This window comes from Orbicella franksi, chromosome 11, assembly GCF_964199315.1.
Source record: "Orbicella franksi chromosome 11, jaOrbFran1.1, whole genome shotgun sequence".
NCBI classification, from domain to species: Eukaryota; Metazoa; Cnidaria; class Anthozoa; order Scleractinia; family Merulinidae; genus Orbicella; species Orbicella franksi.
In genome coordinates this window covers 24,613,784-24,626,913 of record NC_138155.1, presented here as the reverse complement: position 1 = coordinate 24,626,913, position 13,130 = coordinate 24,613,784, and the positions used below count along the sequence as shown (strand labels likewise).

The 13,130-nt window shown below is 38.4% G+C and overlaps 1 protein-coding gene across 1 annotated transcript; it reads left to right on the top strand.

The window, feature by feature from the left end:
• The first annotated feature begins 2,094 nt into the window (after nucleotides 1–2,094).
• LOC145460452 (uncharacterized) lies at nucleotides 2,095–7,468 on the top strand. The gene is made up of 2 exons (XM_081445290.1): nucleotides 2,095–2,713; nucleotides 5,634–7,468. Exon 2 carries the CDS (start codon nucleotides 5,687–5,689, stop codon nucleotides 6,071–6,073), a length of 387 nt encoding a protein of 128 aa, XP_081301416.1. The 5' UTR covers nucleotides 2,095–2,713; nucleotides 5,634–5,686; the 3' UTR covers nucleotides 6,074–7,468.
• The last annotated feature ends 5,662 nt before the right edge of the window (nucleotides 7,469–13,130 follow it).

The window sequence follows — 13,130 nt, the reverse complement described above, 5'->3', positions numbered from 1 at the left end:
AATACTATTCCCCATGCTGTTGGTTAAGGTTGCACGTACCGGAGCGGGCATTTTGAAAGAAGGTTTCTTGCTTTTCACAAGCATCGATGCGTATACAGAGCAAATAAAAAAAAAAATGTCTCCCAAGGATATCTCTAATGATATAGACTGGTAAACGAGATTTATTGCATATGTAGTTGACACAGTACCACGAATTTGTGTAACCAAATTAAAATGCAAAACTTCAATTAACAGACACAGTTATTAATAAATCAAAGAATGATGTAAACTGACATAACAATATTGTTGCTGTAATAACTTGACCTTATGTTGCGTGAAACACTTGTCTTTTGGCGCGACCATCAGCTTCAGCCCCCAAAAGATTTGCAGTGTGATGCAACGTTATTGCTTCAAAGTAACACTTCCTTCTCGTTTCGCTTGCTCTATGGCTTCTTGTTAATTCATTACTTCAAACCACTCTTGCTCCGCAGCTTAAGAAGGCCTTAAAATTGAACAGTCTAAAGAAGTGTCTGGAGTTACTGGACGAGAACTACGCCGGACCAAACTGAGTCGTTTATCTTCATTGTTACAAGACTTGTTTTGTATTGCAAACATTGTTTGTAATGACCTAAGACTCAATTTCCAAACAACTGCAAGCTGTTCTCTAGAGTCCAAGGTTCGTCTCTCTTACTACGTCTTAAAATTATAATCCTGTTGGCTTACATAGAAATGTTTTCTCGGTTATTTAGATTGCATATCGTGTTTTAGATGTCTTTAGGGTACTTCAGTAGCCCATGGTACATTTTATGTCCTTGGCAATTGTCTCATAACATAGGAGGGAAGACTGTCGCCTTAACACTGACTGGGTCATCGTATTCAGTACAAATCTTTGTTATTTATAGAATTTTACCACTTTGAACGCGTTCTAAAAACAATGGGATATTCTAAAACGCAATTTCTGTAACAAATAAAGGAAATCGGCTTAATTTTCCCAGATAAAATTAACTGCTGAAAACAAAAGATATGACAGGCCTACACGGACTCCCCTTCGTGAATTGCGATAGCGATGCATTTTAGCCTTCAATTAAATTTTCGCTCTAACGAGCGTATCTTTTAGAGATTTGCCTCTCTTGTATGATATAATCGGAGGTTTAGTATAGATGCTTTTCAGTAACGGCTGGTTTTGTATTACAACCCAGTTATTTATTAAAATTTCTTTTAGGCCACGTACTGCTGGGTGATATGTCGTGACAAATGGCAAAACTTTCGTTTGAGTCTTTTTCCTTTGTTGGGGAGCCAACATTCTGTCCTCGAAGCGGACTCCTGTTAGGGACCTTGTTCTGCGGCATTTTGTAATAACTACACATTTTGTAATACCTTACGCATTTTGTAATAAAAGTTGCAGCATTTTGTAATTACCTGCGGTATTTTGTATTAAATGCAAACGACGCATTTTGTAATAAGAGCTGCAGCATTTTGTAATAAACGTCAGTCTACGCAATTTGTAATAACGTGGTGACGCAAATTGTAATAAGTCTCTTCACACGATAATTTCACCAAGCATACAGATTGGCTGGATTCCCTTCAACACTGGCTTGATATAGTTTGTCAAGTGCTCTTTTTTAGCAGATATTGGGAGCTAAACAACCCACATACTTCTATGCAAATCTATATTTTCAATAAGCATGTGGCATAATTTTAGTCTGAGAGGTGTATAAATTTTGGAAAATAAAATTCTCAATTCCTTAAAAATTTCCTAAATCTTCATAATGGAGAATGGAATACCACCAGGTGAAATAGTTTCACCCATTGTCACGCAAATGTTGACGTTTTATTACTTTCTTTTTCGTGAACCTAACTTGATTCCAAGACTCGGACAAAAGTGAGAAAAAAGAACTTTTCTAAAAGATCGCGTGCATCTACTGTACAAATACCCATGCAGATACTGTACTCATATTCAGTTTAAAAAATCGTGCAATAATATAATAACTGATTTTCCATCAGGTTGGTGTTGAAGGGAATCCAGCCAATCTGTATGCTTGGTGAAATTATCGTGTGAAGAGACTTATTACAATTTGCGTCACCACGTTATTACAAATTGCGTAGACTGACGTTTATTACAAAATGCGTCGTTTGCATTTAATACAAAATACTGCAGGTAATTACAAAATGCTGCAACTTTTATTACAAAATGCGTAAGGTATTACAAAATGCGTAGTTATTACAAAATGCCGCAGAACAGACCTCTCAATGAAGTTATTAGGTTATCCTCGCGCTTTGAGGCGCAGTTTGAAGTTTGAGAGATACTCTTCAAAAGTGGTTTGTGAAGAGTTTGTTCTTAGGAGTCTTGTCGCTTCGTCTTTGATAAAACCTCGTTTTACACCCGGAGGGTGGCAGGAGGTGAAATGCGTGTATTGGAAGGTTTCTGTCGGCTTGTAGTGGGTCTTGATGTCAAGGATAGAGTCAGTTTGAAATCTATCCCCTTTGTGTCAAGGAAAGTAATTTCGTTCTCTGAAATTTCAGCTGTGAATTTGATTGAAGGGTGGAACTGGTTGGCTTGTTCAATGAACAAATTGATGTCTTGCTTGTTTTTTTTTTTTTATTCCATAGGGAGAAAACGTCATCGATGTAACGTTTCCATTCTATTGGCTTGATTCTGCTTCGGCGGATGAGTTTTGTTTCAATTTCTGCCATGAAGATGTTTGCAAAAGCAACTGCCATTTTAGTACCCAAGGTAGTGCCGTGCGTTTGCAGATAGTTGTCGCCATTGAATTGGAATGAATTTTCCTTCAAGATTAAACCAAGCATTTCCCTAAGGTAGTTGGTCGGGATTGGAGGGTTGTTATTGTGAAATATGTCGTATGCCCGACATACTGTTGTTATTCCCTCCTCTTGTGGTATATTTGTGCACAAGCTCGTGACATCCATAGACACTAGAATAGTGTCTTGGTGTCTTTTGGTTCTTTCCACAAAGTTAATAAAGTCTGTAGTATCCTTAATATAGGATTTTTGCCTTTGAGCAATTGACTGGAGCAGTCTATCAACAAAAGATAATATTCTCTCTGTTGGACCTTCGCACCCGGATACTATCGGTCTTCCGACCGGTTTAGGTTTGTGGAGTTTTGTTAAGGTATAAAAGATAGGTATTCTAGGCGGACTGAGAGTTTGTGAAAGCCATTTAGCCGTCATGTCATCGATGTGGCTTCCTTGGTGACGTAGAGTGATAATTTGATTCACTCTTTGTTGCGTGTCTTTCACCATAGGTTGTCTTAAAGGATTATAGTGCTCTCTGTTGTCGAGTTGCACTTGGGCCTCCTTTATTTTGTCAGTTTTATTCATGATGACTGTTGTTGTGCCTTTATCTGCCTTTTTTAGGTTCAATGCAGAGTTGTGTTTCAGTTCTGCAATAGCTCTAAATTCATTTCGTGATAGATTGTATTCAGGCTTCATTGTTTTAATTTCGGCTAATTGTACTTTCACACTTTCCAAGTAGCTTTCAAGGGTGCCAAAAAATCGGCGTTTTAGAATATCCCATTTGTTTTTAGAACGTGTTTTTGATAAGTCTTTGGAAAGCATTAGTTTGTAGTCGCAATACATCTTGAACGGCTGAGGGGATTGGCTGGTTATCAACGCTGAATACGACTGGTATTCTTCGATCGGCCACTGAGCTAAGCTTGTGAGACTTTTTGTCAAGTTCTTCTGAGTGGTATTATCCGTTTAGGTGACAATAATGATAATACCAACTTAATTCAGTTGCATGTCAGTTGCTTTAGCCGAGGGATAACCCCCTTCTAATAGAGGACGCCTACCTGAAAAGAATTACAAGAATCTAAGAATCACTCAAAAATCAGGTTATTATTCCTTTTAAATCTTTATAACTAGCACAGCCCGTTAATTGTTTAATGAATCTAGAGGATCGTTAAGTCAACTGATTAGTGCTGTTGAGAAAATACAAATAGTTTAGTTTCAATTTTTGGCTCGGCTACTAGGCAGAGCAGTGGCATTTCAGTGGTTTTTTGTTTCTCAGCTCACTGCTCAACATATCATAACATTTCAAAGCTGACGCGCTAAGGCGAACGAGTCGTGAAAGCCGAGATGACTTTATATTACAGTATGGCAGAGTGGCCGTCTAACGATCGATAGACTTGATAGAAGTGATCGACCTTTAAAAACGTAAATATTTTTCTTTCATAGGTTCGTCAGGGGCTTATCGTGCTAAAACAATTCGATGACTACTTGCTTTCGGTTTCAGTCGATCGAAACTTTGAGCTCGCCAGCTAATTTTTGATTAAAAAAAAGGAAATAGCTCACTGCAAATGTCAACAAATCCTTAGGTACACGGTAACCATTTCGGCCGGTTTGTCTAAAATAAAGATACCTATAGTAACCCTAATCATATTGCGAGAAATTGCATCGTCGCAGTTAGCTTAGAAATCGAATACACCGAATACAAAAAAAAATACACCTCAGATAGACAACAACATGCAACTCGCGCCACGCCAGGAGATTATCTCGATTTTCGCCTTATGAAACCGTAAACCAATGGAACATTACACATGTCAGGAAATTGCATTTTAATAGATCCGTGAGTGATTTGTTTCCTGTGTTTAGATAATAATTCTTAAGACACGTCTCGGGAAACACCTTTTATCGCACAGTTTTTGTTTATTTGGAGTAAGATAATCTCCGATTAAGAGATCTTTAAGTGATTTGTCTTTGGCTTGGATTATCCTTTTCATCTGATGGCATTATTGACCCAATTTTCGGTAGGAAAGAGGGAACTAAAGAACCTCTTATCACGTAGTCGAGTACTTTTCTATCCACCGTGTTGCGGATTTGAATTCTGTAACAAAACAAAATTCTGAACTCTGTTTCAATAAGGCAAGACGTCTCAGCTGACAAAATGTGTATACTTTTCAATGAACGGAATAACTGATGGAAAAGAAGGTTTCCTTGGAATAAAAGATCAGTTTCAGCCCGGTAAAAAAAAGCTAGGAACTGCTATATCCGTACACTGATCCCGAAAAGGATAAAATTAACCACTGGTAAAACTGATGAGTCACAAACTCGGCTCACTGAGGTGGCCCTCTGGTTACAACAAAAAACTGAACCAGCTGAATTTTGTCATTCTTCGGTTCGATTTCCTGTCAGGCAATGTTGCAGTGTCAAGGGATTCAACTAACATTTCCGTTGTCCGACGGGAACTCGGCTCTAAAATTTAACCACAAACTTTGTAAGTTTTATTAGATTATTATGAAATAGTGCGACGTGTGCCAGGTCAATGCAGTGAATTATATTTATGCCAAACCGGAACCTGTTTCTCTTAGCAGACTGTAAACGCAATGAAAAAAGAGTTAGACATAACAATTTTTCTTGGACAATTCTGTCCAAGGAGGAAAGGTGCAGTAGCGTTACTCTATGTGAAGCACCAACCCGTGAGACAAGGCCAGACCACAACACCGAGAACTACGTGCCCTACTCTTTGCGATAAGTGTGTGGGTTCTTTAACGTCCCCTACTAACCATGTGACACTGAAGATGCAGGAGACGGGGCCTACGGTTTAATTATAGTCTTTGTCTGAGAAGACTTGAATGTCTAACAATAACCATTTGCAGAGTTCAACAAAGTTCATTCTAGTTTTATTTTCCTTTCAGCACACGCACTGCACAGTTGAAAAGCACCTGCTACTGATTGGATACGAGAAGTTATGATAGTTATTTTGATTAGAACATCCATGCTGGACCATGGTGTTATGGAAATTATAATTATGATAATTATAACAGGAATGGATAATCATCCACATGACGAGTACGATAATGCCGATGACGACCAAGACCACCACCACCACCACGACGACGACGACGATGACAATGACGGTGACGATGACGGTGATGATGATGATGGTGGTAGTGGTGGTGGTAGTGGTGGTGGTGGTGGTGGTGGTGGTGGCGGCGATGGTGATGATGGTAGTGATGGTGGTGAGAACAACGACGAAGGCGACAACGGAGGCTACGAAAACGATGGAGAAGTCGACTACAACGACGAAGAGTACGACGCTGACGACGTAGACGAAGAAATACTCTGTAAGTATTAATTTCAAGTCAAGAAAGGCGATTATTTTTGTATTGACCTTGTTGTCTGTTATCATGTAAGTGACTACCGTAAACTTCCGACAGTAACGACCCTCGTTACTTTCGGGGTAGCACCCTATGGGGCTTGCTACTTTTGGGGTGTCGTTACTTTCGAGGGGTCGGTACTTTCGGGGAGCAAAAAACGTTATATAAGGTTGGTACGACTGGGCTCTTCTTCTAGTTCAAATCTATATGTCTGTCACATGGGTGAGTTCTCCATGTCTAGACTGTGTTGTTAGTGTTTGGCGGAACGCTAGTTACATACCATAGACACCATAAACTGTTTATACTTCATGAAGCAATGCTACGTCAGTTTGCTGTATCAATATCTCAGTAAGTTGGTCGAGTTTTTTCAATTTAAATTTGAAGAAACGTTCCTTTTATATTAATACGCTACTGTTTAAAATGACGTTAATTTGAATCAAAGTTTTCTATATTACGTTCCTGTTACTTGATGAAAATTCTAGGCGTTTTGTTTTAACATGGTGCAACATTAACTGATGAAGCACGAATTGACGCTTCACAACGCGATTCCACGTTACCATACGTAACTTTGACCTGACTATTGACTGGAAAAATAAATATACCATTGAACCTGGGTATCACTATTTTGGGCGAGGTAGATGCTCGCTACTTTTGGAGGGTCGCTACATACTGTCGGGATTTATTACCAGCCACAATTTTTTGACGGTACTTTCTGGGGGTCGCTATTTTCGTAAGTTGACGACGCCTCAGCCCGAGTCAACTTTCACGCAAAGAAATCGAGAGCGAATAATCTACTTTTACAATAAATCTACTAGTCTTTCCAAACTTTATCTTAATCCTCGTGTCTTCATTTGGCTTTTGCGCCTTTCATCAACTGGCGCGTGGAAGAAAATTTAGTGGTGAACAATAAAGAATAGACAATACGCAATATTGTGTCTACGTTTGGGAACTATCGGACGTCTGATGGTAGCCTTGTCCAAACGGAAAATGTTTGAAGATCAAACACAATCAACTGATCAATGTTCGGTGACCATACAATTCCCATTTGGACACCTTGTTTGGTCGTGTTTGATCGTGTTTGACAACATTTGAGGGACGACAAACATTTGGTCAAACATTGTAAAACATTTTGTTCCTTTGGACGGTAATCAAACATATTTGATATCGTTTGGCCATTCAGTATAACTTCAACATCGGTTTGGTCACAAAACAGTGTTTGATCGCGTTTAGTTTCCAAACATTTCCCGTTCGGACAGGACTTAAAGCTAGCGTATTTGCCCTCGAGACGTCGCTTAAATTTCCGGGGTACCAGCTATCAGACGATAGTTCCTCGGCAGCTGAAACAATAGAAAAACGGTTTTTCTTTTTTTTTTTTTTTTTTAAATCGGAGGAAGTCATAGAGGTCTAGATCTAATGTTCAGTTAACGCCTACAGTTTTTCCTTTTGCTAAATTAAAACTGTGATTCACTGTGATCTTATTATCTTTGAACAGTGTTGGTGGAAGCAACTCCAGATAAGTTGTGAGATGGACTCAATCCTCCCGGGAGATTTGACAAATTGACAAAAAGGAAAAAAAGTGATTATAATTTACGGCAAAATTACAACAACAAAGGTGTAAGTAAACATAACGAATGGAAGCTTTGTTTTAGAAACATTTTAATAAGCCGCGTGCATTCAAAATCTGCGACTGAACAATTCATTTCTTAATATTTTGATTATTTAAAGGATTTTGCATGTAACTTATTCAAAAAGCTCCATATGTTGGATTGAAGAACTATTTTTCCGTCTAAGAACAGTGACGTTAAAACTTATAAAGTATTATTTCATTTTGTACGTGGCTATGCGACTGAAATTAAAATGAAAATGTTGAATATTTTGATTAGAAAAGGATCTAATTCGTATCTTATATAGCCCGGATAGGATGTGTATATACTGGGAAGAGCATTTATGCCATTAAAACTGAATTAATATATGTACTTGGTTAATTTAAAAGATGTGAAGAATTTCGTAAGGTTTGTAAGTTAATAAGGTTCGAACACCTAAGAAAATATTGTGAATGAAACGAGTCATCCATAGCAAGTACGTTGGATATGGTTCGTAAAAGTTAAGTTAGAAAATATTAAAAATAAGATGAGTCTTCCATAGCTTGTAAGTTTGATAATATATTTTTTAATCTGAGGACAGTTTTTATACCAGGATAAATTGTAAAGTTTGTGAAGTTCAGTTACAGTGTTTTAGCCTTCACCCGTTTTACAATGTATATCTTAAAGAAGCAGAATATTTTTAGTTTATAAAGATATACAAATAAAAATTACAATTATATTCCCGTCAGTTTGTGTGCATGTACCTTGTTGTACGACACCGCCGGTTCGGACCCGTCGCGATCCATTCGACTCCAAGAAATTTTCGAACCTCATCCCGCAAATTTTGGTTGAATATATCGCGCCCTAGGTTACTTAATCCCCATATCATGTTTTAGAGGTTTTTAGAGAACATTTTATGTTCTTATACTGAAAATTAATTCACACGCACATTACACGTTACATACATAACTTGCCACTTGGAAAACTACTTGCCACTTGGAAAACTATTTGATACTTGGAAAACTACTTGCCACTTGGAAAACTACTTGTCACTTGGAAAACTACTTGACATTTGGACGATCACCTGATTGACTGGATTGCGTGTTTGCCTTTAATGCTACACCTCCAAAACAATTAGTTATTTATTTCTTGCCTCGATTAAGACAGTTGGCACGTTTGCGGCTTTTCGGTTGACATCAGAAGGCAAAAGGAAGCAGATAGACACTTACGCAAATGGTTGTTTCCTTTATAGACCATTTAATAGACACTTAACGGAAAACCAAAAATAAATTGAACCATCAAAAGTATTCATCGGAATCATCTAAGTCGGCGGAGAGTCAATATTTAATGTCCAAGTCTGTATTCTCCGACGAAAGTTTCAAAAAACGTTATGACTCGTTTCAGTTTGTTAGTCATAACTTAGTCAGTATCAGTTTAGCCCGACAGCCGCTCGTAAAAAAAGACAGGAACAAAGAAAATTTCAGCTGCTACAGGTGATTCTAAAAGAGTGAACTAGCAATGGATGACTTGCTACTTGTCTCCATTCATTTTTAATTGACACTATCTCGCCGTTGAGCTGAGAAAATAAAAATAACACCAGAAATTTCGATATGAAAGTGAGCGCTGGCAAGAGGAAAGCGGTCGTTGGTATAGACGAGAGGTACGCAAAACATTAGGTTAGTTCAACGTAACACCACTGGGATATTCCGTTATTAAAAAGATGGGGGTGTTTGGAGGGAGCAAATGATGGCAACTGTTGAGTTGTGCCGTACTAACGTTTGGATGTCTCCTTTGCCAGTAACGCCGACCCCGTGTGCTACCATTAGTTAAGCGTATTTTTGGCCGAATATTTCCACGAGTATTGTGCCATTTTAGATATTCAAATGGAAGTAGCCTCCGAGTTCACGACAAGTGTAAGAAGTGTCAAGAGTGTAAAATGCCTTTGGTAGACGATATCATCAACAAGTGATGCCAAAGCGGTAAACTAGCAATAATGACTTGATACTTGCCTTCCCTTAATTTTTAATTGACATTAACTCGATGTTGAGCTGATAAAATAAAAATTAAAAAAGGAGCAAAGAAGGCCTTTTAGATTAAGATGTCTCGTAAGTACCCGTTCGAATATAAAATCATGTTGTAACATTGCTTAGGATACATTTTAACTTAGGAGAGCTTCGTCAGTAAGTTGATTCCCTGCGGCATCATCTTTTCAATAACAAAAAAAAAACGTTTTGTAAACTTAACATATCTTGCAAAAGAGTTGAATGAATAAATCCGACTCCAGACACGATAAAAGGTAAGACAATTCCGGAAATAACCATATCGATAATTAAAACTGCCCACGCACGACTGTTTTGCATTTGCTTTGTTTTTCCTTTCCATGCATCGAGAAACACTTGAAATTTCCTGAATGATTTCCTGTTTGTTTTGATGAGCATCATCGAAAGCATAGAAGTTAAAATAGAAACAAACTACACCGAAACTTGTAAGTAAGAAAATCATCTAATAAACATAATTTACTATTCCAGGAGTGTTTATGAGTATATTGATCAATTCACGAAGTCGTCAAGAGGCTTTGAAAAGACACACAACTGTCCGTTATAACGCGAGTACTTTACACAGTGGATAATAAAGTCTAGTTACAAACGGGAGCTTCTGCTTAACAAAGGGAAAACAATCCGCAAGTATAAGGAACAGTCCCGTATCCCATAATGCATGATAATGCAACTCGATACCAGCAGTCGCAAGGCTATAAAAAGCAATCATCTCAGAAATTCAGGCCGTTTCTGTCAGCAGGGTGACCAGTAGCCTTCTCGCGATCGTCTTTGAAACGTTTTTGTTTTTAACTGTGAAGGAAATACGATGCTTGGAAAGACTTTGAAAGGCGTTGGTTTCTCTGTAGGACTCATCATATTTATCTCATCGGCGGTGAGTAATTTATCATTGGTATTCCTCAGTCTCGCACCTGCATTATTTGTTTGAACGCCTACTTGTACATTTATAAATTGTTTTGTTCTGGGCAGAATATTTCCGTCCTTGATTTTCGGTCGACTTCATCCAAAGTTTTCTAGGTTACTTAATTCCCATATCATGTTTTAGAGGTTTTTAGAGTACATTTTATTTCTTTTTTCTAAATATTAATTCACACCCACATTACCCGTTAGATACATAACTTGTCACTTGGAGACCTATTGGACGATCACCTGATTCACTAGATTCACGGCGTGTTTGCCTTCAGTGCTACCGCCAAAACAATTAGTTATCGTATTTCTTGCCTCGATTAAGGTTACCGTAAACCTTCGCGGGTGTCCTTAGCGAAAAAAAATATTACCGCGCTGTCTTAAAGACAACCACCACAAATTATATATCAATGCAAAGGTTATAGAATGCTCTATTCGATAAAAATTGTTTTGCCTCAATTTTTTTTAATCATAAGGCGAGCGCGACCTAAAAGCGCGAAAAGACCCACGTTCCACTGAGCGAATTTATCGGGTATCAAACTCGACCGCATCAACAAAGCTACTACATTATATCATTCACGAGGCATCAATCATCAAAACCGTGTGAGGGTTTGTCGATATTCCTATTGGTTGTTTTGGAAAATTTCTGTCAAGTTTGATGTCCAAAAATACAGCGACACGTTTCACGACGAAGGCCATTGCAGGAGATCAATTTTGAAAAACGCAAATCCCCCACACGCATGACATGTCACAGGTATCAGACCACCCGTAAAACACTTACATGCCTAAGTGGATTTGTTTTCAAACATAAATAGATTAATTTATTTTTAAACAAGCATTTTCACCTGCTTAAATTACCCTTTAATAGGTGTACAACAAGAGTGTTGGCGAAAATGATACCGGAAGTGTTGGTCGATATACTCACAAAGTGTTTCAAATCAACGTATTTTCGACACGTGGCTCTTTGGCCATGCATGTCTTTCCACGCTGCAAGATAACATTCGAAATGAAGGCCGATATTTTATACATTAGCTGATATTGTTTGCTGAGTGATTCCTGACAACAGACCGGCACTGCATAATTGATACCAGTGTCAAGTCCTTATAGCTCGCGGTGATCAGCAATCAACAGGCCCACATTTTTTGGTGCACTTTAACCCTATAATACTCGCGCGTGCGGCTAAAACGTTTATTTTCTTATACAGTTTTTGTTGAAATCTAAACGACAGAAGGAGAAATTAGATGCAACATGCCAGTAGCAAGGCAAAACCTGGAAATGGAACAACGCACAACAAATAACTGCCGGTTAATCAAACCGGTCGTTAAAGTTACAAGTGCGAAACTGTGTTCGACTTGCAGAGAATTTATGTCAGCAATGAAAGCTATCTTGTGACCTTTTTATTGTAAAGTGCTCATCCGATCATGATGCTAGCTTGCCAACGCAGACGTATTTTCGGCTGTCACTTGGTTCCGCGGAAAATAACCAGGGCCGAAATCAGTAACATTTCCAAAATATCAACGCTACCACCATCGCTGCAAAGAAGATTAACGACGTCTTTGAATCCACTGAGAACAAAGAAAACGCGGCAAAACAATAGTTGAACACAGCCCTCAACAAACTGAACGTGCTTGCCTCGCTTGTCTCTGGATATCAGCCGCGTGATTCCAGAAGGACTGGTCACGCTATCCCGCCGCAGTATTCACGGGTCTTCATCCGAAAACTGAAAATATTTTAATGATTGATGATGTTTCAGTTACAAACGGCGAGCTTAATGATTTAAGAACATTGAAAAGCCAAACTTCATGCGGCTGACTTTTTTCCTGTGGGTTAGACATATGAATAACTTAAATCTCAGGTCAAAGATGTCAAAATATTTCTGTTAATGTTTGCACGTATAATAAAGGTGCTTGAATGCAGTTCGTTTTGAATTTTACGCATCTTTTTTTTCATCAAACGCTCATTGGCGACCAGTATTTCTCATTTACCTCTCAAGGTATTTGATACAGGCGATACTGTGTGTTTCTTTCCTGAAAAGCGAAATTTGAAACTTTGGAATGTAAAGGCACCGTGTTGACTCCAAAAGTGCTTACTCAGCATATTAATCGTCGAGAGTTAATAGCGGTCGTGCATGCCACTAAGCCGCTGAATCCATAGTGCCACACACTTGGTTTATAATTCTTTCGAAGTCAGAATGACTAGAATATATCCATGCAAATTTTTATCAAGAAATGGTAATGAAAGGACAGAAAGGAGAATTTTGTACGCCCGATTTTTGTTTCAAGGCGACTAAACTTTGCCCAAGTGTAAGAACCAGCCTATCAGAAGCTTTTATGATAAAAACCTCTTGAAAACGTCAATCAGTTTAGGGATTGTATTTTGAAAAGAATCTTCTAGACTGTTCTAGAATGCTAAGCTGTGCTGGTCTGACGGAGCTTTAGCTAGCGAGAGCGACTCTCTACATCCGTTGATTATTTTGTAAGATATCGAAAGTG